The sequence below is a fragment of the Muntiacus reevesi genome, chromosome 2, assembly GCF_963930625.1.
Source record: "Muntiacus reevesi chromosome 2, mMunRee1.1, whole genome shotgun sequence".
Lineage (NCBI taxonomy): Eukaryota > Metazoa > Chordata > Mammalia > Artiodactyla > Cervidae > Muntiacus > Muntiacus reevesi.
The window spans coordinates 264,538,018-264,565,160 of NC_089250.1; the positions used below are offsets into that span (position 1 = coordinate 264,538,018).

The 27,143-nt window shown below is 48.6% G+C and overlaps 1 protein-coding gene across 1 annotated transcript; it reads left to right on the top strand.

Moving 5' to 3' along the window:
* Positions 1–8,612: 8,612 nt before the first annotated feature.
* CEACAM19 (CEA cell adhesion molecule 19) lies at positions 8,613–26,773 on the top strand. The gene is made up of 7 exons (XM_065920632.1): positions 8,613–8,667; positions 9,372–9,740; positions 20,602–20,752; positions 24,154–24,200; positions 25,186–25,268; positions 26,046–26,120; positions 26,720–26,773. Exons 1-7 carry the CDS (start codon positions 8,613–8,615, stop codon positions 26,771–26,773), a joined length of 834 nt encoding a protein of 277 aa, XP_065776704.1.
* Positions 26,774–27,143: the final 370 nt, after the last annotated feature.

The window sequence follows — 27,143 nt, forward strand, 5'->3', positions numbered from 1 at the left end:
CCCAATGCAGGGGCCCCAGGTTTGATCCCTGGTCAGGGAACTAGATCCCATGCGCCACAACTAAAGACCCTGAAGGCCACAACTAGAACCAAGCACAGCCAAACGGATAATGGTGGTGGTGGTTTAGCTGCTAAGTCATGTGCAACTCTTACAACCCCATGGACTGTAGCCCGCCAGGCTTCTCTGTCCATGGAATTTCTCAGGCAAGAATACTGGAGTGGGTTGCCATAACCTCCTCCAGGGAATCTTCCCGACTCAGGGATCAAACCTGCAGCTCTGGTGTCTGCTGCCTTCTCAAGCAGATTCTTTACCACTGTACCACCTGGACTTCAATGTGCACACCTTAATTTTAAAATACTGTATTGCTAAAAAAAAAAAATTCTAACCATCATCTGAGCCTTCAGTAAGTCATCATCTTTTTGCAACAGTAACACCAAAGATCACAGATCACAGACCATGATAACAGATAGAATCATAAAAAAGCTTGAAATATTGCAAGAATTACCAAAATATGATACAGAGACACCAAGTCAGCAGATGCTTGGAAAAATGACACACACCGACAGTGTGGAGCTGCTCAATTTATTTAAAAAAAAAAAAGCACACACACAGTATCTTCCAAGTGTAATAAGGCAAAGAGCCATCAAATGAGGTGGGCCTATACATAAAACCCTCAAACTAAAAGTTATAAAAAGATATCAAGGGTGCACTTTGAGTTTATTTGCACAGAAGTAATAAAGTGAGGGTTTAGCTCAGTCCCTCAACAGATGAATGGATAAACAAAATCTGGTCTATCCATACAATAGAATATTATCCAGCCATGAAAAGGGATGGGGTACTAATGCATGTGAAAGTCTTGGAAACATGATGCTAAATGAAAGAAGCCAGACACGAAAGATCACTTCTTGCATGATTCCATGTAAATGAAATATCCAATATAGGCAAATTCATAGAGACAGAAAAGAGATCAGTACTTACTGGGACCTGGGGGAAGGGGGAATGGGGAGTGGCTGCTTAGTGGGTTCAAAGTTTCCCTTTGGCATGATAAAAAAACGTTCTAGAAATAGATAACAGTGATGGTTGCATAAGATCATGAACCTACAAATGCCACTGAATTGTACACACTAAAATGGTAAATTGTATGTGGGTTTTGTCACAATAGAAGAAATAATTTAAATTTTTTATTTAAAGAATTTTTTCATTCCCCAGAGATTATTGGAAGAATTTTCAGGAGCCAATTAAACTCATGAAGGGCAGGTGAACTGTTGGAGAAAAAATAATATGCTAACTGTTAAAGAAAAAATTACTTAATGACACCAGTTAAAACACGGTGTTCTCACACACTCAGTCACATCTGACTCTTTGTGACCCCCGGGACTGTAGCCCGCCAGGCTCCTCTGTCCATGGGATTTCCCAGGCAAGAATACTGGAGTAGGGTGCCATTTCCTCCTCAAGAGGATCTTCCCCACGCAGGGATCGAACCCACATCTCTTCCATCTCCTGCACTGGCAGGTGAACTCTTTACTGATAGCGCCACCTAGGGAGCGCAGTTAAAGCATAAAGTGAAAGTGTTAGTGGCTCAGTCATGCCTGACTCTCTCCAACCCCATGGATGGTAGCCTGCCGGGCTCCTCTGTCCATGGGATTTCCCAGGCAGGAATACTGGAGTGGGTCACCACTCCCTTCTGTAGGGGATCTTCCTGACTCAGGGCTCCAACCCAGGTCTCCCGCATCGCAGGCAGATTCTTTACCATCTGAGCCACCAGGGAAGCCCAAGGCAGACTTTTATTTAGGGAGATGGGGTCATCACCTTAGGTATAGGGAGCATCTGCCAAGGCGAGAGAGACTGGACCCAAGTCCAAATACAGAGTGGGCACGTGGCGATTCATAGCCAAGGAGCAGGCTGGGAGCCAGTGGATGGAAAGCAACTAAGAGGTGGTGATAGGGAGCAAGACCCCTGTGGGGCTTCTGGGCGCAAAAGCCTTTCTGTGTTCCTCATTTCTTGATTACAGGGAAGATGCTTCATTCAGCCTCCCTGACCTTCCCAGAGTTCCAACGGCAGGTTCAAACAGTTGCTATGAATATTAGGGAAAGGGGAGGGTGCGGAGACAAGAGAGGAACAGTCAAGAGAAATATCAGTGCACACTTGGGGCCGGGTCCTGGCTCACCCTCAAGGGATACACATAAACAATATCTTTGAGCTGTTTTGCACACACTGGAACCCCCACTAGACGTGAGAAGTTAAGGGGTGTGCGGCCCACAAGGACATAGACCCCAGACTGGTTGGCACCAGAAGGCTGGTGATGCTGACTCCCACGTACCTCACCACCAACCAATCAGAATGTCCATGAACTAATCGTGCCCTCTGTGAACCACTATTATAAAACTCCTCATCGGAGTTCACTGGTGGTTCAGTGGTTAGGACTTCATACATCAACTGCAGGGGACACGGGTTCTATCCCTGGTGGGGGAGCTAAGACCCCATGTGCCATGTGGCATGGCTAAAAGTAATAATGACCATAAATTAGTAGCTTCCTTGGTGGCTCAGTCATCAAGAATCCTCCTGCCAGTGCAGGAGACTTGGGTTCCATCCAGGAAGATCCCACTTGCTGAGGAGCAACTAAGCCTGTGCTCCACAACTACTGAGCCTGTGCTCTAGAGCCCGGGGGCCATGACTAGTGAGTCTCCCGTGCCAAAAATCCTGAAGCCTGAGTGCCCTAGAGCCCGTGCTCTGCAACAAGAAAAGCCTGCTGCAATGAGAAGCCCATGCCCCGCAACTGGAGAGTAGCCCCAACTCGCCACAACTAGAGCAAAGCCCGTGCAGCACTCATAGACCAAGCACAGCCCCAAACAAATAATAATAAATTATGTTAATAACCATAATAAATAAATGTTAAACATATGTTAAAATAAAGCTCTTCACAACCCCTTGCAGGTCAGGACACGGTTTCAAGGTCATTAGCCCCCTGTCGTCCCCTTACCTGGCAAAACAAGAAAGTTGTTCTTTTCTACTTCTCCCAAAACTGTGTCTCTGAGGTTTAGTTCGGCAGAGGGGTACAGAGGCTGGATTCAGCTTCAGTAGCTTCAAGGGTAAGAAAGAGTTTAGCTATGCCAACCTAACAGGATTCTTACTGGATCAGATATCACCTGGTGAGCTGGGGTGGTGGAGGAAGAAGAACCCGATCAGACATCAAAGGAAGGCAGTTCTGGCTGAACTGATTTAGAAGGATTCTTGCTCAAAATGGACAAGGCCAAGATAAACAACAGAAGTCAAACGTCAATCCTACTAGGAAAAAGTTCAAGAAAGCTTAAGCAGAGTTCAGTCAATGAGAGAAATGTAAGAGTGGGGGTGCTTCAGGCTCCAACAGCAGAAAACCCCTCTTGCCCCTCCCACGCCCACCCCAGACTTCCCAGACTGAGATTAAAAACAAAGAACTGGATTGTCTAATTCAACTCCAGGTACTATGTGTGACGTTCAGCTCTGCTTCTCTGCTGTTTACTCTGCTTTCCTCCACATACTGGCTGTCATCCTCAGGCTGGTGCCAAAGTGGCTGCTGCATTCCAGCCATCACAGCCAAACAACTACCGGGAGAAGCAGCCCGCTCCATTCTGGGAGAGCTTCCCCAGGAGCCTCCCCTCAGCTCTGATTGACCAGCACTACCCATTGCTCAACCAATCCCTGGCCAGAGAATGGGACCACCTGGGAGTGAGGCCAGAGAGAGATGGGCTCTAGGCTCAGTTCAGTTCAGTTCAGTCGTGTCCGACTCTTTGCGACCCCATGAATCGCAGCACGCCAGGCCTCCCATCAACTCCTAGAGTTTACTCAAACTCATGCCCATCGAGTCGGTGATGCCATCCAGCCATCTCGTCCTCTGTCGTCCCCTTCTCCTCCTGCCCCCAATCCCTCCCAGCATCAGGGTCTTTTCCAATGAGTCAACTCTTTGCATGAGGTGGCCAAAGTATTGGAGTTTCAGCTTCAGCATCAGTCCTTCCAATGAACACCCAGGACTGATCTCCTTTAGGGTGGACTGGTTGGATGTCCTTGCAGTCCAAGGGACTCTCAAGAGTCTTCTCCAACACCACAGTTCAAAAGCATCAATTCTTCAGTGCTCAGCTTTCTTTATAGTCCAACTCTCACATCCACACATGACTACTGGAAAAACCATAGCCTTGACTAGACGGACCTTTGTTGGCAAAGTAATGGCTCTGCTTTTTAATATGCTATCTAGGTTGGTCATAAGTTTCCTTCCAAGGAGTAAGTGTCTTTTAATTTCATGGCTGCAATCAACATCTGCAGTGATTTTGGAGCCCAAAAAAATTAAGTCTGACACTGTTTCCACTGTTTCCCCATCTATTTCCCATGAAGAGATGGGACCAGATGCCATGATCTTAGTTTTCTGAATGTTGAGCTTTAAAACAACTTTTTCACTCTCCTCTTTCACTTTCATCAAGAGGCTTTTTAGTTCTTCTTCACTTTCTGCCATAAGGGTGATGTCATCTGCATATCTGAGGTTATTGATATTTCTCCCGACAATCTTGATTCCAGCTTGTGCTTCCTCTAGCCCAGCGTTTCTCATGATGTACTCTGCATATAAGTTAAATAAGCAGGGTAACAATATACAGCCTTGACGTACTCCTTTTCCTATTTGGAACCAGTCTGTTGGTCCATGGGCTCTAGGCTAGGCATTTATAATTATCCTCCTGTTTACATTTCCTGGGGAAAGAGGCAGGCAGGCTCTAGGCTAGATATTTACAATAAGCCTCCTGTTTGCACTTTGAGTTAGAAATAAGAACAGGAACAGGGTAAATAACTGGACTTTGTCTCCTTTGGACACTTTAAGATAACAGTCACAGCAGGGACAGAGACAGACTAAATTCTGTTTGAGTAAAAGATCAAGAGGTCACACATTTCCCATCCTTGGGGCAAGGGAGACACAGCACATGTGCAGAAAGACTCCTTGGGGGTCCAAAAGGAGGAGGCGCCAACCGATAATAGGTAGTGCCAAGACCCTCCATAGACCTCTGGGATGAAATCCATCTTGGAAAAGTTGCGCATCCTTGTTGGGGAGGGCCCTAGGGCAGGTCAGGTGTGAAAAAAGAAATCAGACAACGGGCCAAAGGTAAGCAAAGACCTGGGCTTCCCAGGTGGTACTAATGGTAAATAATCTGTCTGCTAATGCAGGCGACGTGGATTGGACCCCTGGGTCAGGAAGATCCCCTGGAGGAGGACATAGCAACCCACTTCAGCATTCTTGCCTAGAGAATCCCATGAACAGAGGAGACTAGTGGGCTACAGTCCAAAGGGTCACAAAGAGCCGGACACAACTGAAGCAACTTAGCACACACGCATAAAGACACAGAAGAATTGCACTGTATTCTGTGCTCCTCCCCTCAGTGGGGGAAGCCCACACCCTCTCTCTCCAGGTGAGCATCTTGCTTCTGTCTTAACTAAACAAACTCTTTCTATGTGCTCTCCCACTTGTTGTACTATACCTCCAATAATAAACCTTGCATGTGTTTTCACAGCTTTTGCCTCCTTAAAACAATCTTGCCTTCAAATGGAAGCGAGAGACAGGGAGATTCTGCTTCTAGCCTCTAGCCCTTTGCGGTCTGGTGCCTAGGACTCCTGGTTTTTACCCAGGTTATCCAGGTTCAATTCCTGGGCAGGGAACTAAGATATCACTTCAAGTCACCACTCACTGCTGCCTCTGTGAGATTAGGAGGCTTGGACCAGCCAGGACCTGCTTTCTGGGGCTGGTGAAAAGCCAGGATGAAGACTACAGGACAGAGGATGGCGCTAACATCTGGTATTAACAGTGACCAGTTTCCCTGGCAGCTTGGCAGTAAAGAATCCACCAATGGGTTCGATGACTGGTCGGGAAGATCCCCTGGAAAAGGAAATGTCAACCCACTTGGGCTACAGTCCATGGGGTCACACATAGTTGGACACAACTGAGCGACTAAACAACAACAATTAACAGTGATGCTCTCTGGGCAGTTGGAAGCTGGCTGAATTTTACTCTCTTCCTTTTGAGTTCTTTCTGTCTAAATATTCTAAATAAACCTTGACTTTCCTTTTAGTAGTTGTAAGAGGAATCAAAGTCATTAGGTGAGAGAGAGGCAGGAAGGAAGGAGGGAGAGAGGAAGGGGGGAGAAAGAGAGAGAGAGGAGCTTTAGGAACTGGAAAATCTAGAATAACTGGCTTTGCTTACTGCCCTGCCTCTCCCCATCCCAGCTCAAAGAACATTTGATCCTGAAGTCTAACAGGGAAAATTCATCAGAATCCCTGTGGTCCCTAAACTCCACTTCTGGTGTGCCCCAAATTCCTACCAGAATGAAGCCGGTCTGGGCAATCTGATTGCAGCCCAAGATTGGCGCAATGACCTTGGAAATAAAGGCTGGGTTTGCAACAATTCTTCTGAGGCAGATGGACAGAGCAAACCTCAAAACAGCAGTAAAAGATCCTGGAAGAATTCTGACCCCAGGAACACAACCAGGAACACCGCCTCAAGACCTTCCAGGCTGTAGAGACCATTTGGGAGGCGAGGATTGAAAACACCTCCAGGGAAACACACTTTCCATGAGCAGGGTCACGAATCTGGGAGGAAGGGCAAGTCCATAAGCAAGGTGGATAATAATTACAAATAACAGGCATTTACTGGCCCCTGCCTGCAAAGTCTCCTTGCTCCTCCCAACAGTCCCATAAGTAAGGGTGTTTGCCCCATCCTCCAGAGGAGGAAACCAAAGTTCCAAGAGGTGAACTCTTTCGCCCAAGATCCCATAACCAAGTGGTGGCAGAGCTGGGCTGAGAGCCAGGCTCACCCACTCACAGCAGCTCAGTCCTGGAGTCTACAGATGTTCAGATATCTGGACCATGCCCACCTCAAGACAGTTCAAAGTCAAGATTTCTTTCCTGTTGCAACCTAAGGACTCTGGGATTTCCCTGGTGGTCCAGTGGTTAAGACTCAGTGCTGACAATGTTAGGGGTTCGAGTTCAATCCCTGGTCAGGGAACTAAGATCCCATGTGCCACGTGGAGCTGCCAAAAGATTTAAAAGAAGAAGAGGAAGAAAAAGGAAAAGAAAGAAAAGTGTTCCAACCTGGGGACTGTGGAAGATGCCAATCTGCTAAAGTGTGTCCAACACACACACACACACACATACACACACACACACACACACACACATATACACACACACTGCTGTGTGATGTATGGTACCCTGACTTGGTGTTCTCTCCTCCTACAAGACAAGAAATCTAACCTGGCATCGACCCCCTCAGATCCCTATGTGTGTGCTGTCCCATAGAAATTTCTCTGACAATGATGGAAATGTCCTGTACCCATGCTCTCAAGTGTGGTAGCCACTGGCCACATGGGGCTGTTGAGCACTTGAAAGTGGCTAGTTCGAGGAACTAGGTTTTTTAAGGCATTACATCTCAATTAATTTACATTTATATTTAAATAGCCTTATGTGGCTACGGTCATAACACAGTCCTGGACCCTCCAGCACCCAGGTCATGCCCCAACAGAGCTCAAAATTACACTTGGTCCCTCCTACTTCTCCAGCTTCACCCCTCAACACAAACCTCCTCCCTGCTCGGCCCTCCATTCTTCCAGGATTTTGGTGACTCCTCAGTGCACCCCGAAGGCTGTCTCAGCCTCCATGCCTTTTGCCTATGCTGTTTACACTGCCTGGTATACCTTTCTCCAATCCATCCCACCTCATTCCTCCTCCTACTCTAGGTCTCAGCGCAGACATCCCCTCCTCCAGGAAGTCCTCCCTGCCTCTCTGGCTGAATAAGGCATTCCCTCAGGTTCTCCCAGGTCCTGAGGCTCCTCCAGCCCAGCGTTGGTGATAACTCTGTATCATCATTGTCTGGGGATGGGCCTCTCTCACACACACACATGGGCACGCACATACACACACACAGAACTGTGAGCCTCACTGTGGACCGAGGGCAGAGCAGGAGCCGTCTCAGTCATCACCATGTTCTCAGCATCACTTGGCCCAGGGCTGGGTATAGCGTATGCATGTTGGAATGAATGAACAGAGGGATGTTTTTGAACAACTATGCTAAGAGCTTCAGAGTGAGCCAGCCACAGTTCAGATCTCCACCTGCTGATCGACTTGCCTCTCTCCTTGAGTCTCAGTTTTCTCATTCCATAAAATGGAAAGTTATGCATGGTGGATATGGGATGAGCTATTTGGATAAGGTATTACCTACCTCCTTGCCTGGCCCAGGGGGATTGCTCAATTGGAGGCTGCTGTGGCTGTTGTTTTTGCTGTTATAATTACTGCCTTGCTACTGACAAGGAAGAAGAGATGTAAAGCGGTCAAGGGAGGAGTCTTGGGAAACCCCAGGAAGTTCCTCAGTCACCCTGGAAAACTGGTTCAACCAGCTTCTGTGTGGATCATCCCTCATCTGAAGGAGCACAGGTGAGGCCTTCAGAGCTTATGGAAAAGGGGTGCTAGGTTGGGCCGGCCTCAGCCATGTTTCAGAGGCACCCCCGGGATCCCCACTGAGTGGGCTCACTTCGGATAGCCAGGACCCCACCTTCGGGCCCCCTCGGTGTCCAGTAGGTGGCCCCTTGGCATCTCCATAGGACACCAAGATGGAGATTCCTGCTGGGGCCCAGCACGCCTTCCCCAAGAGCCTCCTGCTCTCAGGTAAGGAGGAAACATACCCCCCAGGGCTGAGGGGAGAAGGGATCCTTAGCCCAGGGGCTGAGGTTTCCTCTTGAAAGAAGGGAAAGTTTGTCAGGGGAAAGGAAATTATGAGAGTAAGATGGGAGGGAAGGGCAGAAGAATCATAACCTCATCCCCATTTAACCTGTGGAGTTTTCTAGAATGCCAGGTCCACAAAAGCTGGAATTTACTTCTGCTTGATTCCCTGCTGAATTCCCAGGGCTTAGAAATCTAGGGAATTTTATTTTCTTTTATTATTTTTTTGGCTGTATCACACAGCATATGGGATCTTAATTCCCTGAACAGTCATAACTACTGGACCACTAGGGAAGTCCATAAGGAATTTTACACATATCCTATATAACTGGTATTGTAGCATGAACAATATATTGGTTAAACAATTATTAGTTAGACAAACTAATAAATTAGTTCAGAGAGTCCATGTGTTTGGAGGCAGATCACATACCATCTCCAAGGGGAAAAACTTTCTGGACCAATGGGATGGCAGATCTGTGACAGTCATACTTGGGTTACACTCTTGCACCCAGAGCAGACATCACTAATCAATCCCAGCACTGCTGCCCATGAGCAGCACTCAGAGCCTGCAGTTGAGGACCTGTAGGGAGGAGAATGCTATGGTCCCTGCCTAACACTTCTGATCCCAGGCCTCCCCTGTAACCCCACAGCCTCCATCCTGGCCCTCTGGGTCCCCCAAGGCTCCTGGGCAGCCCTCCACATCCAGAAGATTCCGGAGCAGCCTCAAGTGAACCAGGACCTTCTCCTGTCTGTCCAGGGCATCCCAAACACCTTCCAGGACTTCAGCTGGTACCTGGGGGAGGAGACCCATGGAGGCACAATGCTATTCACCTACATCCCCAAGCTACTACGACCCCAGAGGGATGGCAGTGCCATGAATCAGCGAGACATCGTTGGCTTCTCCAACGGCTCCATGCTGCTGCGTCGCGCCCAGCCCAGCGACAGCGGCACCTATCAGGTAGCTGTCACCATCAACCCTTCCTGGACCATGCGGGCCAAGACTGAGGTCCAGGTGGTCGGTGAGTGTTGGGCACTGGGGGAAGAAGTGGGGAGGCTAATGCAACCTGAGCAGCCACCAAGCTCTGTGCAAACATTTGGTCCTCTCGTTCCTTCATGCAACACATATTGGCTGAGCACTTAGTACCGGCCCCGAAGTTGTCATTTAATCCTCTGGTGCATTAACTAAGAACACATCTATCGAATGCCTACTTTGTGCCAGGCACTGAGCCGGACCCTGGAGAATGCACCATCTCATTTATTCTTCACAAGCATGAATTCATGAAATATGTACCGAGCATCTACTGTATGCCTAGTCTTGAGGGATCTATCTTCATAAGTCAAGAATTTATTGGGAATTCCCTGGCAGTCCAGTGGTTAGGACTTGGCACTTCCACTGTGGCGACCCAGGGTTGATCCCCGGTCAGGGAACTAAGATCCCACAAGCCTCACAGTACAGTCAAAAAAAAAAAAAATGTACTGATGAATCTACTCTCAGCAAAACAGAGATATGGTGGCAGACAACAGCAACAGCTAATATTTCCTGGGTACTTTTTATGGATCAAAGACAGTTCTAAACACCTGCCCTAGAACACAACTTCTCAACCTGGGCACTATTAACATTTTGGACTGGCTATTTCTTTGCAGCAGAGGCTACACAGTTCCGTCCACTGTCAAGTGTTTAGCACCTTCTCTGGGCTGTCATCACTAGATGCTAACAGAGCCCTCCCAGTAGTGGCAACCAAAAATGTCTTCAGACATTGCCAAATGTCTCCCCTGTTTGAGAACCACTACCCTATATTAATTCATGTGTATCTTTTCTCAGAACTCTGTGAACTATTATATGCCAATTATATCTCAATAAAGCTGGGAGTGGAATGACTTAACTTTTCCAGGCAGACTTGGTCACTCATCATCTAGGTCCCCATAGGACTCGGCTCATCCCTTTCCCTTTGTGATTGTCATCACATGTTCTAATTTATAACCTTAAAAACTTGTCTTGTGGTAATTCCCTGGTGTTCCAGTGGTTACAACTCCTTGCTTCCACTGCAGAGGGCATAGGTTCGATCCCTGGTTGAGGAACTAAGATTCCACATGCTCATCAGTGGGCCCAAACAGACCACAGAGTGGGAAAAATGGAACATGCTCACCCTTTTATTTTTTAATTAATGCTTACTGAAGTATAGTTGCTTTACAATGTTGTATTACTGTTCCTATTGTACAGAAAAGTGAATCAGCCATACATACATCCCCTCCCTTTTAAACTTCCTTCCCATTCAATTCACTATTAAGTAGAGTCCCTATCCTATACTATTAAATGACTAGTTAGAGGTAAATGCCAGCCTTACCCATAATAACTCATTTAATCCTCACTGCAGCTCTGCTAAGTAGGTAACATTATTAGATCCATTTTACAGATGCAAAAACTGAGGCACAGAGAGGTTAGACTTGTCCAGTAAAACAATAAATAAATAAATAAACAATGATGTGATCTAGAAAAGGCTTTGCTGAGAAAGTAGGCAAAAGAAGGAAGGGCGTCCTGAGGATTTCTAGGGCAGGAGTTCCTGGTAGAGGGCATAGCACGTGCAAAGGCCCTGAGGTTAGACTAGTTTGGTGTGTTTAAAGTATAGACAGATGGACTCCACAGCTAGAAGACAGTGAGCAAGTTGAGTGTGGGGAGGTGAGGGCTGAGAGGTAGACAGGGGCCAGGTTCATAGGCCATGGAAAGACTGACAAGAAGCCACGAGAGGGTTTAAGCAGGAGAGTGATCAGATTCATAGCTTAACTCATCCACTGGGCACAGAGCAGGTTGAATCCCTGTTTTATCCCGAAGGTTTGAAGCAGGGTATCAGGCAGCTCACCATCACATCTGCACCAGTCCCATCAGATGGGACTCGAATGCAGCGCCTCCTGAATTAGACACACAACTGCCTCTGTAGGAGCTAAATTCCTCATTCACTCCTTCAGCAAGCACCGCCTAAGGGCCACCTCCTCAAGGCCTCCTCTGTGTCTGGCCAGTACTGGGCAGTGCTGGGGACAGAGTGGTGACCAAGGCAGCCCTGACCTTACCCTCCTGGGGCTCACAGCCCAGTGAGGGAGACAGATATTAACTTCATAATCACACACACATAAAATAGATTCTTATGCACAGTGCAGGTACTGGGAAGGAAACTGCAGGAATTACGAGATTGTAAAGAGGGGTGTCAGGGAGGTTGCCCGAAAAGGTGATCCTTCAACGAAGTTTGAATGATGATCGACAGTTCTTTTTTTTTTTCCACTACTTTTTGTTTTGGTTGCCCTGGGCCTTAGCTGTGGTATGTGAACGCTTAGTTGTGCCATGTGGGATCTAGTTCTCTGACCAGGGGTTGAACCCAGGCCCACCACTTTGGGAGCACAGAGTCTTAGCCACTGGAACCACCAGGAAAGTCCCCTGGAAGTTCTAATTAGAGAAGAAAGGAGCTCTGGAAGGTATACGGGCAGAGGGCTCAGCCTGTGCATAGGGCCTGGGGCAGGAAGCTACAGGGCTCATGAATTAGCTGGCAGGAGACCAGCATGGCTGAGACAGGGCAGTGAACAGGGGGCATCCTAGGAGGTCAGCACTGCAGGACAGATTTGAGCCAAGGCCAGGGGCTTCCCTGGTGGCTTAGATAGTAAAGAATCTACCTGCAATGCACGGAGACCTGGGTTCGATCCCTGAGTTGGGAAGATCCCCTGGAGAAGGGAATGACAACCCAATCCAGTATTCTTGCCTGGAGAATTCCATGGACAGAGAAGCCTGGCAGGCTACAGTTCATGAAGTCATAAAGAGTCAGACATGACTGAGCAACTAACACTTGGGTTGTAAGAATAGAAGCTCTCTCCAACTGACTCAGAGTGGGGGTGTCTTGTAGAGTCCCAGAGGTAGCCCCTGGGATGTGGGCTCTATATTAGGCCAGGGTTCACAGCTGCTTCTTCAGAGCCTAGAACAGGGCCAGACACACTGTTGAATGAATGAATGGACCAGGTGCCCAGCCTGGAGGGGGAGAAAGGAAGTTTTGCGAGGAAAGCAGATGCTCCCTTCGCCTCCAGGGGGCGCCACGTCCGGTCTCATCTCTGCTCCAAGGCTCCATTCCCCTCACAGCCAAGGATTCCTACCAAGACACTACACAGGCTTCTTTGCGTATTCTGAGTCTTCTCTTCCAAGATGCAGAGAAAGAGAGCTGGAGAGACAGACAGAGAATCTGGTTGGCCCTATCTGGCCTGTGGGTCTGCTTCCCCTTGAGTCAAAGGCCCACCCCTTTTCCAAGGAGATGGGATCAAGTACAACAAACCAGAAGGGGAGCTGGGGACGACAGCTGGGAAGATGAGCCAGGACTCAACAGTCACAAGGTAGACTTTATCATTTTGCTCATCATCAGTCTCCTAGTGCCTAGAGCATGGCTTAGCACACATGAGCCGCTCAGTAAATATTTGCAACCCCATCTCTAATTTATGAAGCACTTACTACTTGCCGGCACCTCCAACTAAGTGCTTTGCCAACCTCACTTCATTCCATTCCTGTAAGAACCTTGCAGGTAGCCATGGGATGGTCCCCATTTTACAGAAGGGTAAATGGAGGCCCAGGGCGGGCCCCAGAGCACACCTCTGGGAAGGGGAGGAGCCAAGTGCATAGCCCTGGCCCTCCTGCCATGCGGTTCTTACACACGGACTCCCCTGGAAGTACTGAGGGGCCCCGTGGAGAAAGCAAGCAAAGGGGGCGGGGAATGGCCTTGATTTCAGAGGGCTGAGCACAGGGGGCAGGGAAGCCAGGCAGTTCAGCCCAGCGTAAAAAAGAAGAGCAGAGGAAAAGGCAGAGGGAATTGGGGGTAGGCTCGGTTGGGAGGGTCCTCGAGTTAGGGTGGGTGTCCTCAGCCCCAGACATTTATATTGGAGGGCCCCAAATTCAGCCCCCCAACCTAGGTGGGAATGGAAATGACTGACAGCACTTCTAGCACATCCCAGGTAAATCACACACTCAATCTCTCTTCATCATGAGGGAGTTTGGCTGTAACAGAAGCCAACTCCGACTGGCATGTGCAGGAAAGTGTTTTTAGGGGTTTTTTTTAATATTTATCTTTTTTTTCATTTATTTTTATTAGTTGGAGGCTAATTACTGTACAATATTGCAGTGGTTTCTGTCATACATTGACGAATCAGCCATGGATTTACATGTATTCCCCATCCTGATCCCCCCTCCCACCTCCCTCTCCACCCAATTCCTCTGGGTAATATTTATCTTTTAAATTTATTTATTTGGCTGGGCCAGGTCTTAGTTGCGTCACGTTCCACCTTCTAGTTCCAGTATGTGGACTCTAGTTCCCTGACCAGGGATTGAACCCAAGCTCCCTGCACTGGGAGTGTAGCATCTTAGCCACTAGACCACCAGGGAAGTCCCCAGAAAGGGGTTTAATAAAGCTTAGCATGTCTAAAAAAATAATCACATCAATGTATTTAAAACTCAGACTCACAGACATGAAAAACAAACTTTTGGTTACCAAAGAGGATGAGGAGGGATAAAGGAGGAGTATGGGACACAGAGCATTATATATAAAATAGATAAACATTAGGGATTTACTGTATAGCACAGGGAACCATTGGAGAAGGAAATGGCCACCCACTCCCGTATTCTCGCCCAGAGAATTCCACGGACAGAGGAGCTTGGCGGGCTACAGTCCATGGAGTCGCAAAGCGTCAGACATGACTGAGTGACTAACACTCCTACAGGGAACCATATTCAGTATCTTGCAACAATTGACAATAAAAGAATATGAAGTTATACAGCTAAAACTAGCCCAACGTTGTAAACCAACTATAGTTAAATTTAAAAAAAAATAAAAAATAAAAAAATAAATGAAAAAGGTAGTACATGTTCACAGGACCTTCCTGAGGCTAGAAACAAGGAACAAGGTATAAAAAACTTGGTGGAACTGCTCCTACTGAAGTAGCCATTGCCCACAACATCTGGGCCCCTGGCGCCCAGAACCCCTGCCTGCAGGCCCTTGGAAGGCTGCATTCGTTCATGTATTCATTCAACGAGCATCTACATCGAGCCCTTACTATACACCAGGCACTGAGTTTACAGAAGGAAAGTACAAAGATCACTGCTCTTGTGGAGTTTATATGTTGGTGGACGTGCCGGCTCTAGCCTCACCATCACAGGCTCCATGTGGTACCTGCATCTCTGGCTTCACATGAATGCATCTGATCAGGGAGCCTTGGTCACATGACAGGTCCCCATGGAAAAAGAACCTAAGAAAGAAAGTCTCTGGTAGAACTCCCAAGGCATATGATTCGCAGAAACACAAGTGAAGGCTCAGGATGTGCAGATACTTAAACCACCCCCAGTTTACAGGTGACAATACTGGAGCTCAGAGAGGGGAAGTCAGTCTCCTGAGGTCACACAGCCTGCAAGCTACAGAAACTTGGTTCAAACATACAGAGGGGAGCCACAGTCCCAGAAACCTTGTCATGAGGGTTTGGGGCCTTTGAGCAACTCTGCCCAGTTTCCTCAAAGTCTTCAGGCCCTTTGTTACCTGTGGGGGTTAATTGCGGAGCCTGACTGCCCTTGATTGACTGTGTACAGTGCATTTTTCACACAGTTATCTTCTATGACCTCCCAACCATGGTGTGATGATCCCCATTTTACAGATGGGAAAACTGAGGCACAATCTGAGTAACTTGTCTAGGTCACCCACATAGGGAGAAGCAGATGCTGGACTGGAACCCGGGCTAGTTGCCTCCAGAGTCTATGCTCCTAGCTAGGTCTTGATTCTGCCTGAGTGTTAACAGCTATCATTATAAACTAACTATAGGGAGTCAAGAGTTTAGTCCCGACCCACAATGCAGTTGCAGAATTAGACACAAAGCCTGCCCTTGAGGCCCTAGCTGAACCCAAAGCCCCCCTGGCTCAGGGAGTTATTTCCCACTCAGGCTCAAGTTTGAGCTGCTAATAATGAAACTGAATTTGGTGCAAGCAAGACAGGCTTGAGAGTGGCCAGAGAATGGAGAAGGGGAACTTCTACTCTAAAAGCCTCTTCTCTCTGAAGGGAGAGGAGTAGGGGGATTTTAAGGGTTAGGAAACAGGTCATCAGGGCTCTAGAAAAGGGGTGGAGATTTCAGGGGCAGCCTTGGGCACGCGCAGTCACCCATGCTCCTTGGCACGTAGCTCTAATTGAGCCTTTTGAACCCCACGGACTGTAGCCCACCAGGCTCCTCTGTCCATGGGATTTCCCAGGCAAGAATACTGGAGTGGGTTGCCATTTCCTTCTCCAGGGGACCTTCCTGACCCAGGGATCGAGCCCAAGTCTCCTGCATTGGCAGGTGGATTCTTTACCACTGAGCCACCAAGGAAGCTAATTTTGCCTAGCAGAGTATAAATCCCCTCTTTGGGCAGAGATCTAATGAAACAAAGGTAACTCTCGGACACCTCCAGGCCTCAGCTGCCCAGGTGCATTCATGGGGTCATGTCAGAGCCAGTTTTGGGGCGGTTGACCACTGTGTATCTCTTAGCGCACAGCTGCAAAGCATCGCTGGAAGATACCAAGTGCTTTGAAACAAACACAGAGATAAATCAGAGCAAGTGTTCGTCAGCTCTCAGGGCCTGGTATGAAAACACAGAGATAAACAAGGCAAGGAAAGTCGGCCTTCTTGGATCTAGCCAATTCAGTCTGGTTTTGTCTCGGGTCTTTGCAGCATCCTGTTGATAAAACACAACTAACCTGTGTCGTTTAAAAAAAAAACAAAAAAACAAAAACCAGTTTCTGTACCTGGCATCTGGACTGCATAACACGGGTGTCAATATGACCTTTAGCGAAATCGCCAAAACTTTCAGAGGCTTTGTTCTTATGTCTGTAAAATGGGGGCAACAACATCACCACCATCATTTTAGATCCCCAAAACTTTTGGCACCAGGGATTGATTTCACAAAAGACAATTTTTCCATGGCGGGTGGGGTGGGGTGAGTAATTTGGGGATGATTCAAATGCATGACTATTATTAAGCACTTTATTTCTGTTTATTATTACATCAGCTCCACCTCAGATCATCAGGCATTAGATCCCAGAGTTTGGGGATCCCCTGTTTAGAGGACTGCCTTGGCAAATCCATGTGAAGCTGCTACTTCTGAAGCTGTGGAAATAAAGGATAACCAAAGGAGGAAAACAAAGGCTATTAATTCAGAGCTTGCATGTAGCAGGGGAGTTATCCACTATCCCTTGCATTCTGGCAGAGACTCAAAGGCAGGCAGAGAGGTGGAAAAGCTTTGGAATGAAAAACAGGAAAGGCTACAGGTGTGTCCTTGTGGGAGGCTGTTGGCACAGGAAAGCAGGACATCCTAGGTGATTGGTTAGGGGACGCGTTTGGTTTTCTCTGGCTGGCCCTGAGTTAGAAAAAAGGGACAAAAATTAGGAGTTGTTAATCAAGTCCCGGCCATTTGGCACTGATTGTTACAGAAGTTATTGTTCAGCTTCCTGCGTTGTCACTAGAGATAGAAATCTGGCTTCCTGTAAGTCTGACTTCAGCTGGCTTCCTGGGCTGTTTGTAAGAGGGTTGGTTTCCTAGGCAGTTCTTGTGAGTCACAATTCTGTTTTCAGAGCAGGTCTGACAGTTGTCGGTTTGCATACTGGTCTCTCAAAGCACTTTTTCGATGTGATTCCATCTAATCAAAGATCAGCATGGAGGGACTTCCCTGGTGCTGCAGTGCTTAAGAATCCTCCTGCCAACACAGGGGCCACGGGTTCGATCTCTGGTCTGGGAAGATCCCACATGCCGTGGGGCAGGTACGCCTGTATGCCACAAGTACTGAACCCACGCTCTAGAGCCTGAGAACCACAGCTACGGAAGCCCATGTGCCCTAGAGCCTGTACTCCGCAAAAGGGAAGGCACCGCAGTGAGAAGCCTTTATACAGCAATGAAGTGCAGACCTGGCTCCACAACTAGAGAAAGCCCCCATGCGGCAACAAAGACCCAGTGTAGCCACAAATAAAATTAAAAATAAAAGGATCAACATGGATAAATCTGCTCCATGGAAGACCCAGATTTTCTAGAACTGAGAATAGATGGTCCCAGAGACCAGTGAAGAGAAAGGCCAAAAGAAAAGAAGTTTCAGTCCTGGAAGAAGAAACAGAATGTGAGGCTCGGTTCCAGCTACTTCTTGCTGTGGGACAAACTCGGTGGTATAAAACAACAACCATTTTATTATGTTCATGATTTCTGGGATCAAGAAGACAGAGAGCTTCGTGATATACAGCCTCAGATGAAAGGCTTCAAAAGGCTGAGCTTGGTTCAAATGCCAGAAGCTAAAATCACCCAGAGGTGTCATCATGCACTTGCTGTCAGCTGGGGCTATCAATAGGATCCTACTGATCAATGTGTCCTCATCAGTGTGACTGCTTGGGCTTCCTCACAACATGGTGGCTGGGTTCTGGGCTCATGACGGGAAAGCATGGAAGGAGTAAGTGTCCTGGAAGACCACAGCAGAAATTCCGTGGCTTCTTCTGACCTAGCCTTGGAAGTCACACCTTGATCTACACCATATTCTTCTGATTACAAGTGAATCACTAAGGTTGGCCCACATTCAAGGGAGGGAGATTAGACCTTCCACTGGATAGGAGAACAGCAAAGGCATTTTGAAGAAGAGTGTTCAGTTGCAATCAACTTTGGAAAATACAGTGATTCACAGGCTGGCTCTTCACAGGCTCACTGTCTATAATAAAAGGCAGAAGGACCTCCTTGGTGATCCAGTGGTTGAGAATCTGCCTGCAAGGCAGAGGACACCATTGGGATCCCTGGTCCGAGACGTGCTTACATGCCTCAGAGCAACCAAGTCTGAGCACCACAACTACTGAAGCCCTCGCACCCTAGAGCCCTGGATGCGGCACACAGCAAAGACTCAGTGGAGTCAAAAATAAATAAATAAAAAATTTTAAATAAATAATATTTTTAAAAAATAATAAAATAAAAGGCAGAAAAGATAGCCAAAAATAAATAAAATTTTAAAATAAATAATATTTTTAAAAATGATAAAATAAAAGGCAGAAAATATAAACAAGCTGTGAAAATCATGTGAATCAGGGAAGTTTTTTTTGCTACAGCAACAGAAACTGCTTCTAGCTGATTTAAACAGAAAAGGAACAAATTCAAGGATCCTAAAGAAGTACATCAAGGCTGTATATTGTCACCCTGCTTATTTAACTTATATGCAGAGTACATCATGAGAAACGCTGGGCTAGAGGAAGCACAAGCTGGAATCAAGATTGCCGGGAGAAATATCAATAACCTCAGATATGCAGATGACATCACCCTTATGGCAGAAAGTGAAGAAGAACTAAAGAACCTCTTGAGGAAAGTGAAAGAGGAGAGTGAAAAAGCTGGCTTAAAGCTCAACATTCAGAAAACTAAGATCATGGCATCCAGTCCCATCACTTCATGGGAAATAGATGGGGAAACAGTGGCTGACTTTATTTTGGGGGGCTCTAAAATCACTGCAGATGGTGACTGCAGCCATGAAATTAAAAGACGCTTACTCCTTGGAAGGAAAGTTATGACCAAACTAGACAGCATATTAAAAAGCAGAGACATTACTTTGTCCACAAAGGTCCATCTAGTCAAGGCTATGGTTTTTCCAGTAGTCATGTTAGGATGTGAGAGTTGGACTATAAAGAAAGCTGAGCGCCAAAGAACTGATGCTTTTGAAATGTGGTGTTGGAGAAGACTCTCGAGAGTCCCTTGGACTGCAAGGAGATCCAACTAGTTCATCCTAAAGGAGATCAGTCCTGGGTGTTCATTGGAAGGACTGATGTTGAAGCTGAAACTCCAATATTTTGGCCACCTGATGTGAAGAGCTGACTCATTTGAAAAGACCCTGATGCTGGGGAAGATTGAAGGCAGGAGAAGAAGGGGACGACAGAGGATGAGATGGTTGGATGGCATCACCGACTCAGTGGACATGAGTTTGAGTAAACTCAGGCAGTTGGTGATGGACAGGGAGGCCTGGTGTGCTGCGGTTCATGGGGTCACAAAGAGTCGGACACGACTGAGCGACTGAACTGAACGGAACTGAGACAACTCAGAGAGTCTCCAGAACGGCAGGGAACCAGCCTCGGAAAGTATTGTTTGCTGAATTGCATGCTCAGTTGCTTCAGCTGTGCCCAACTCTTTGCGACCCTGTGGACTGTAGCCCACCAGGCTCCTCTGTCCTGTGGGGATTCTCCAGGCAAGAACACTGGAGTGGGTTGCCATGCCCTCCTCCAGGGGACCTTCCCCACCCAGAGATTGAACTCGTGTCCCTTATGACTCCTGAATTGGCAAGTGGATTCTAAACCCCAGACTTAGCTACCAAGAAGGACTGGGATAAAACAGATGTCCAGATTGAGATTAAAGGCTGGAGGTTCTGCTGGAGGGGGCTGGAGTCAGGTAAGGCTTGGTCCCAGATCTAGCATCTTGAGCTTGAGAATCCCATGAGTGCTTTATGTCCCTGACAAAACACAGTCCAGAACCTCATCCTTTTCCTGGAAGGACAGAGGGGCATCAGCTGAGGCAAGAAAAAGCCAGTTGGTGGAGCGAGGGTGGGGCAGCGTGTCAGGAGGTAGGTGTGGGATGTGCTGAAGTTGGAAGGAAATCCGAGAGAAGCAGAGATGTTGAGGTGGGGGGAGCCAGAGTCTTCCATCTGGGACATGTTGACTTTTCTGTGCGGTGGAATCAACCGGACAGTTGGATGGTCAGATCTGAAATACAGGAGAAAGCTCCAAGCTGGGAAGATGGAATCACACATCAGTGTTCTATGGACTCTCACTGATACAGTGGGGAGGGTGGTGGGGAGGCCTTCCAAAGCATCACATGGTCCTCTCTCTCTCTCTCATTCCCCAGAAAAGCCTAAGGAGCTGCCTGTTACCAACCTGCCTGTGAGTGCTGGGATTGTGGCTGCTATCGTCATTGGATCTCTTGCCACTGGGTGTATCTTCGTCGGCAGCATTGCCTATCTCCTGGTGACAAGAGGCTGGAGGGCTCAGAACCACAGGTACAGGAGCCCCAGCCCTCTCTCCTTCCCATCGGTCTGCTCCCCCTCCCCTCTTGGATCCCCTTGATTCTTCTTCCCCAAGTCACATCATCCAACTCATACACAATCTCATCCATCCTGGAACTCCTGAGGTGGAGAGGATCTTCCTATCTTTTATTAGACAGAAGTCTGCATTGCAAGGGACAGAGAACTTACCTTTTTACTGGCTTACCAAGTAATAAGAAATGTTCTTGTCCTATACAAGTGAGCTTCAGGTATGGCTGGATCCAGGGGCTCAATTCTATCAAGAAACTCCTCTGTAGACCTCTCAACTCCTTTTCTCTATGGTGGCTCCATTTCCAGGCAGGTTCTTTCCTTAAGGTATGACAAGATAGCTAGCTCTCAGTGGCTCTAGGCTTATATTACACCAGCTCAGCCACCCAAAAGGAAAAATAGTACATTTTTCCTGATAGTTCCATCAAAAACCCCAGAGCTGCCTCTCACTGGCTTAACTAAATCACATGCCCTTACATGAAACAATCACCACGGCCAGGTCTTAGAATGCAAACTTGAGGTACTTGTATAACCGTGGAGCCAGAGAGATAAACCCAGCTCCACATGATGAAATGGACTGAGAGTGGGGAAGGTTCCTCAAAAGAAAACCAGATGTAATTGCCAAAGAATGGGAGTGGATGGTGGGCAGGCAAAGGCATCACATGGTGCCTACCTCTGAGGGGTTGGGTAGGCAGGAAACAGGGAGAGGCAAAGACACAGAGAGAAGGGGGAGGAGGCCTGTTTTCCCAGGGAACAGTATATTCATGAAAAATTCCTTTCTCATGAGATCAGCCTCTTCAGAACTTTGTCTCCTACCTTGATTCTGAGCTAAAACATCTAATTTCACTTCCACTCAGTAATCCCTAGAAAATGAAAGCAGTAATTTTGTCTCTTCCCTCAACTCTTCCTTATGTGTTATAGTTTCCTGACTTTCAAGATTTTGTCTTCCTTGAATATGTTCTAAATTAGGGGTGGCAAACAGCTTTCACCTCCCAGCCCAATTCCGATCAGTAAATTAACCTACACATATTTGTTAAGGGCCCGCTATGGGCTAGGCACTGTTCTAGGCACTAGACAGCTTGACGGATAAGGAGGTGGGGGAGAGGGGGTGTCCCATCTAAGTTAGTGAGAAAAGATGCTGCGATGGATTAACAATGTCTGCCACAGTCATATCAAAGGTAGTGGAAGCACATAAGCCATGCCTGCTAGACATCCTTGTTGTCTCAAAGGTGATGCAAAAAGAGGTGATGGGGGACTTCTCTGGTGCTCTGGTGGTTAAGAATCCACCTTGCAAGGCAGGGGATGAGGGTTCAATCCAGGGTCAGGGAACTAAGATCCCACATGCTGAGGGGCAACTAAGCCTGTGTCCTGCAAGGAGAGAAGCCCGCATGCCACAACTAAGACCAGATGCAGCCAAAATAAATAAGTAAATAAAAGGGAGCTGCAGTCCATGGAGTCACAAAGAGAAGGGCATGACTGAGCAAACACACACACACAAACATCACAGTTTGTCATAGCTTTAGAGACTAGAAGTCATTTACCAAATGGCACAGAACTGGCCCGTGAATGGCAAAAAGTTCTCAAGATAGTGACCCTTACCGGCCTACCTTGTAAGCTCCAGAACCAAAGTTAGACACAGTATCTCCTGACTCTCTGACCAGCTTCCTTCCTACAGGGCCAGTGATTCTAGATTAAGTTTGAAACATTTCCAATTCTAAAAAATTTTTAACCTTTTGATGACATTTTTTATTCATTTATTTTTATTAGTTGGAGGCTAATTACTTTACAATATTATAGTGGTTTTTGCGATACATTGACATGAATCAGCCATGGATTTACATGTGTTCCCCATCCTGAACCCCCCTTCCACCTCCCGACATTTTTAAAGTTATGATATTTTTAAAGGCGTTGAATCAGATGGAAAGGAAAAAGAATTCCTTTTTCTTCTCTTTTTGCAGGATTCTGAGCGCAGCAAATGAATACCTTGACCAGGGTTTTAATGCCTTTCTAATTCTCGCTAGCTTCTATGAAGAGAAAATCAGCAACATATTGAGCTAGGAATCTAAACCATTGTTTGACTTTTATTTTCTCACATTCTATACTTATGTCCAGCTGTATGGAGTTTTATTTTCATTCACAACGTAACAGCTTCCAACTGGTCTCCCTGCTGCCATTCCCACCCCCACAGTCTGTCTCCCATTCTCCCGTTTAGCAGCCAGAGAGTCTTAAAATTGGTCAGGGACTCTCCTGGTGCTTCAGTGGTTAAGAATCAGCCTTGCTATGCAGGGGACAGTTTCCTGGCCTGGGAACTAAGATCCATAGGCAACTAAGCCCAGGCACTGCAGCTACTCAGCCAGCAAAGATCCCACATGATGCAATGAAGATTCCCCCAGGCTGCAACAAAGACTCCACAGAGCCAAATAAATAAATAAATCAGTCAGCTCTGGTCCTGGAGTCAAGGCCAAAGTCCACATCATGGCCCCAAGACTCAGCTCAATCTGCCACCCACCCTCTCGCCTTCCTGACCTCACCTCTTGCCACTCTCTCCCTCACTCTCTCTGCCCCAGCCACACTCCTCTCCTTACTATTCCTTTGCTGTTCCAGCTCCTGCCTCAGGACCTTTGCACAGACTGTCATCTCCTCTTGGAACTCTCTTCTCTTGATTTCTGCACACTTGGTACCCCTGGCTATTTCAAGCCTTTCCTCAGTTGTCACCTTCTCGGTGAGGCACCCCAAACCATCCTGCCTGAAACTGCACACACACACACACACACACACCACCCTCTGCCCCCTGCAGTCCTCATTTTACTTTATCCCGCTTTTCATTCCCTAATGTTTGATGTCCCATCATTTATTCAAATCCTCCCCCTCCCTCCTCACTATGGTGTCCACTCCATGAGGCCAGGGCTCTTTGTCAGTCTTGTTCCCAGCTGTGTCTCCAGTGACTTCAACAGTACCCAGCCCGTGGTCAGTGTTTTTATAAATATTTGTTTAGTGAATTAATGAATTGGTGGTAGGGAAGTCATGTACTTTTTAAACAAGGGTATTCAAATGAGCCAATGTAAAGAGGAATATTAAGGAAAGCATGAAACAGGTAGGTGGCACTGAATCGTTCAGGTCGTCTGTGTCATTGACGAGGTTAAGGATGCCCTGTGTAAGGGGGCGGCAGGGGAGACCCGAGGGAGGACTGTGTGGCTGGGGATTATGGGTGAAGAAGCTGGGATGGGCAGGACTTGTCCTGGGTCGTTTTGAAGCAGGGACCCTCTCTCTCTCTCTAGGGCCTGATGGGTTTTCCGGCTTCTCTGAGTCTCTCTCCAGCCACCTGAGCATCTTACAATTCTAATAACCTTTCCTCCATGTGCCCCCAGGATAACAACCACAGAGAAACCAGAGCTGGGCCCCAGTCATCATGCCGGTAAGCCAGAGGCCCCCGTCTCACAACCCGGCCCTCCCAGGGTGCCCTCCTCCTCTGCCTCCCAGCCGAAAACCCCCTTGTGGTCCCCGGTTTGGGGCCTCCCAATCACTTCCCCCACCCAGACCTTGCTGGGACTCCCCAGATTCAGCCCACAGAGGCTGAGCACATTAGCGTTCACCCCAAACCTGTTTCTCCTCCTTTTCTCAATATCTAGTCCTCCCATCCTCTGTCACCACAACACTGGTGGTTTCTGTGCCCCAACGGGTAACAACCCAACCCAAGCTCCATCTTCTGGATCTCCCGACCTAGTTCCTCCCTGTCCTCCCAGCTCCCACACTCACCTCCACCCCATTCCTGAGCAGAGTACCTCTAAATCTCTGACCCTGTCTCTCCTCTGCTCAAAAACCCTCTATGGCTCCCTGGTACCCTTAGGACAAAGTTCAGACTCCTTAACATGACTCTCAAGGCCCCTCATAAACTGGTCCCCTCTGTCTTTCTTGGCTTCATCTCTCGTATGTAACATTTCCATCCCCGAAATGATACAAAGAAATAAATATATATATTGGGGTCACCAAAAAGTTCATTCAGATGTTTCCACTTTTTGACCTACCCAATATAACCGAGACAGATAAAACATAGTTCCTCAAACACCAGCGTTCCCACTGCCAGGCCTCTGCACAACCGCTCTCTTGCCTTTGCATGGGTCTCACTTCTCTTGCTATTCCCAGAGGTCCCCTCCTCCAGGAAGTCCTCCCTGACCCCCCTACAGGAGCCCTATGGGCTCCCCCACTCCAGCTCTGTACACTCTGGGTCATCCCTGACTGGGGACAGGCTTGTCTCCCCCACTGAACGATGAGCCCCAGGAAGGCAGGGCAAGGCCAGCACTGCCTCAGTCACTACTGTGTCCCCAGCACAGGGCTGGGCAAGAAGAGTTTAACACAAATGTTAGTTGCAGCAGCTGGAACGGACCTGTCCTCTGCTTCAGGTGACGACATCTATGAAGCGATGCCATCGCCAGTCCTCCTGGTGTCCCCTCTCGGTGACATGGGGCCCATGAACACCGCCACGGTGAGCCCCCGCCCCTCTCCCCTAAAGCCTACTTTTGACCTGTTGCCTCCCCTCCGAGTGTGCTGGGGTGCCCTAGGGTGCCTTGCCACAGAGTTTGGGAACTGCTGTTCCCTGTCTAGGCCACTCCCTATTTTAAAAATATAAACAAAAGAGACTGAAAGGAAACAGCCCAACACAGAGACAGCTTGTCTCCGGGCGTGGCGGCTGCTGGGTGGGCTCCATCTGCCTCTTATAAGTGTGGCAACTTAAGACAGGATTCTTACAAGAGGATTTTCTACACTGAGTAGATATTCCCTTTACAGTCAGGTGGATAGGGTTGATTAAAGTAAGAAATAAGAAGAGAGACTGGGAATTCCCTGGCGGTCCTGTGGTTAAGACTGTGCACTTTCACGACCGAGGGTGCAGGTTCAATCCTTGATCAGGGAACTAAGATCTCACAAGCCTCATGGTGCAATCAGAAAAAAAAAAAAAAGAAGAAGGTGGAGGCGAAGAAGGAAAAGGGACTTAAACAGTTAAGACTGAAAGCTTAGAACCACATGTATTGACGGGATGGCTGAGCATTACCTGGCGCCAGGCCATTGGCCGCACCTCCCATGCACCCATTTCTCAGAAGGGAACACTGAAGGCAGGGAGGTTAAGTCCCTTCACTTAGAGGTCTCAGAGTCAGGGAGGGGCGATGGGGACCCGAAGTCCAGGTCTGTCCCGACACCAGAGGGCAAAGATGAGGGGGTGTTGGGGTGCTGGGGGGCCTGGCTCACCCCTGTTCTTCCCTTGCAGCCGCCAGACCTGCCTCTGCCCCCGCCCCCACCGCCCCAACTGCCGGAGCCTGAGCCTGAGCACCACCCCTACCAGGTGTGGGGCTGGGGGGCGGGGCGGGGCGGGGCCAGCAGGCTCGGTGGGCGGGACCAGCAGGCTCGGTGGGCGGGGCTTCCTTCCGACCCCGCCCCCGACTCCCGAGCTCCCGGGGAGGAAGTGCGTTGCCCCCTCTCGGAGACTTCCCGGGCAAGTCATTTCCCGTCTGCGGGGCGGGGGGCGGGTTACAGTTTCCTCCTTCGTCAAAGGATTCCAATGCAGTGAACTTAGACCGGAAGAAATGAAGCCCAGAGAGGGCAAGGGCCTGGCCCAGGGTCACACAGCGAGTCAGGGCCCCCCCGCAGGCCCCCCCCCACCCCGTTCCGGGCCTGGGTCTCAGCCAGTCGCCCGCTGTCTGCCCCTGAACTGCCTCCGCCTGTGTCCCTGCGTGTCCTGTCTTACGTGTCTCTCTACCCCACGGGTCTCCCCACCCCGCCCCGCAGCTCCTGTGTCTCTCCCGCACTCTTTTTCTGCACTCTGCACTTTTTGTTTCTCTGCCTGTCTCACTGTCTCCTTGTCCCTCCTCTCCTGTGTCTCTGTCTCCCCCTGGCTCTCACCCCCACCCACAACAACCCCTCTTTCCCTCCTCTTCCCCCCAGGATCTGCTGAACCCCGACCCTGCCCCGTACTGCCAGCTGGTGCCTGCGCCCTGAAGGGGTCCCAGGAGAGGCCAGCCAGGGAGAGGAGACGCCTCAGACTTCCCCGGGGGGGCCTTGAACCCGCAGAAAAGCCTCCGCAGAGATGCAGCAAGACCGGGACCCCGGGGCTGTAAGGCCCACAAGATGCACGCGGCCAGTGGCTTAGGCAGCGACCAGCAGGATGATGACAGGCCTAGCTCCTCACTCCCCAGCTGAACGAACAGCTCCCCTGAGGTCTGGCCCTCCAGCAGCCTGTCCTGGGCCCATGCCTGGGAAAAGCAGGCTCTTGCTACCCCCACTCCACTCCAAAGCCCCCCAGAAGGTAGTCTCAGGCCTGCTTCCAGCCAGACCGCACAAGCGCCTTCTTGGCTGGGCTCCCTCATCT

Excerpts from the sequence above, each read along its gene's own strand:
- CEACAM19 (XM_065920632.1), top strand. The coding sequence starts at position 8,613 with ATGGAGATTCCTGCTGGGGCCCAGCACGCCTTCCCCAAGAGCCTCCTG. Across the intron at positions 25,269-26,045 it reads GGCCCATGAACACCGCCACG|CCGCCAGACCTGCCTCTGCC; the intron begins GTGAGCCCCCGC and ends CTTCCCTTGCAG. Across the intron at positions 26,121-26,719 it reads CTGAGCACCACCCCTACCAG|GATCTGCTGAACCCCGACCC; the intron begins GTGTGGGGCTGG and ends TCTTCCCCCCAG.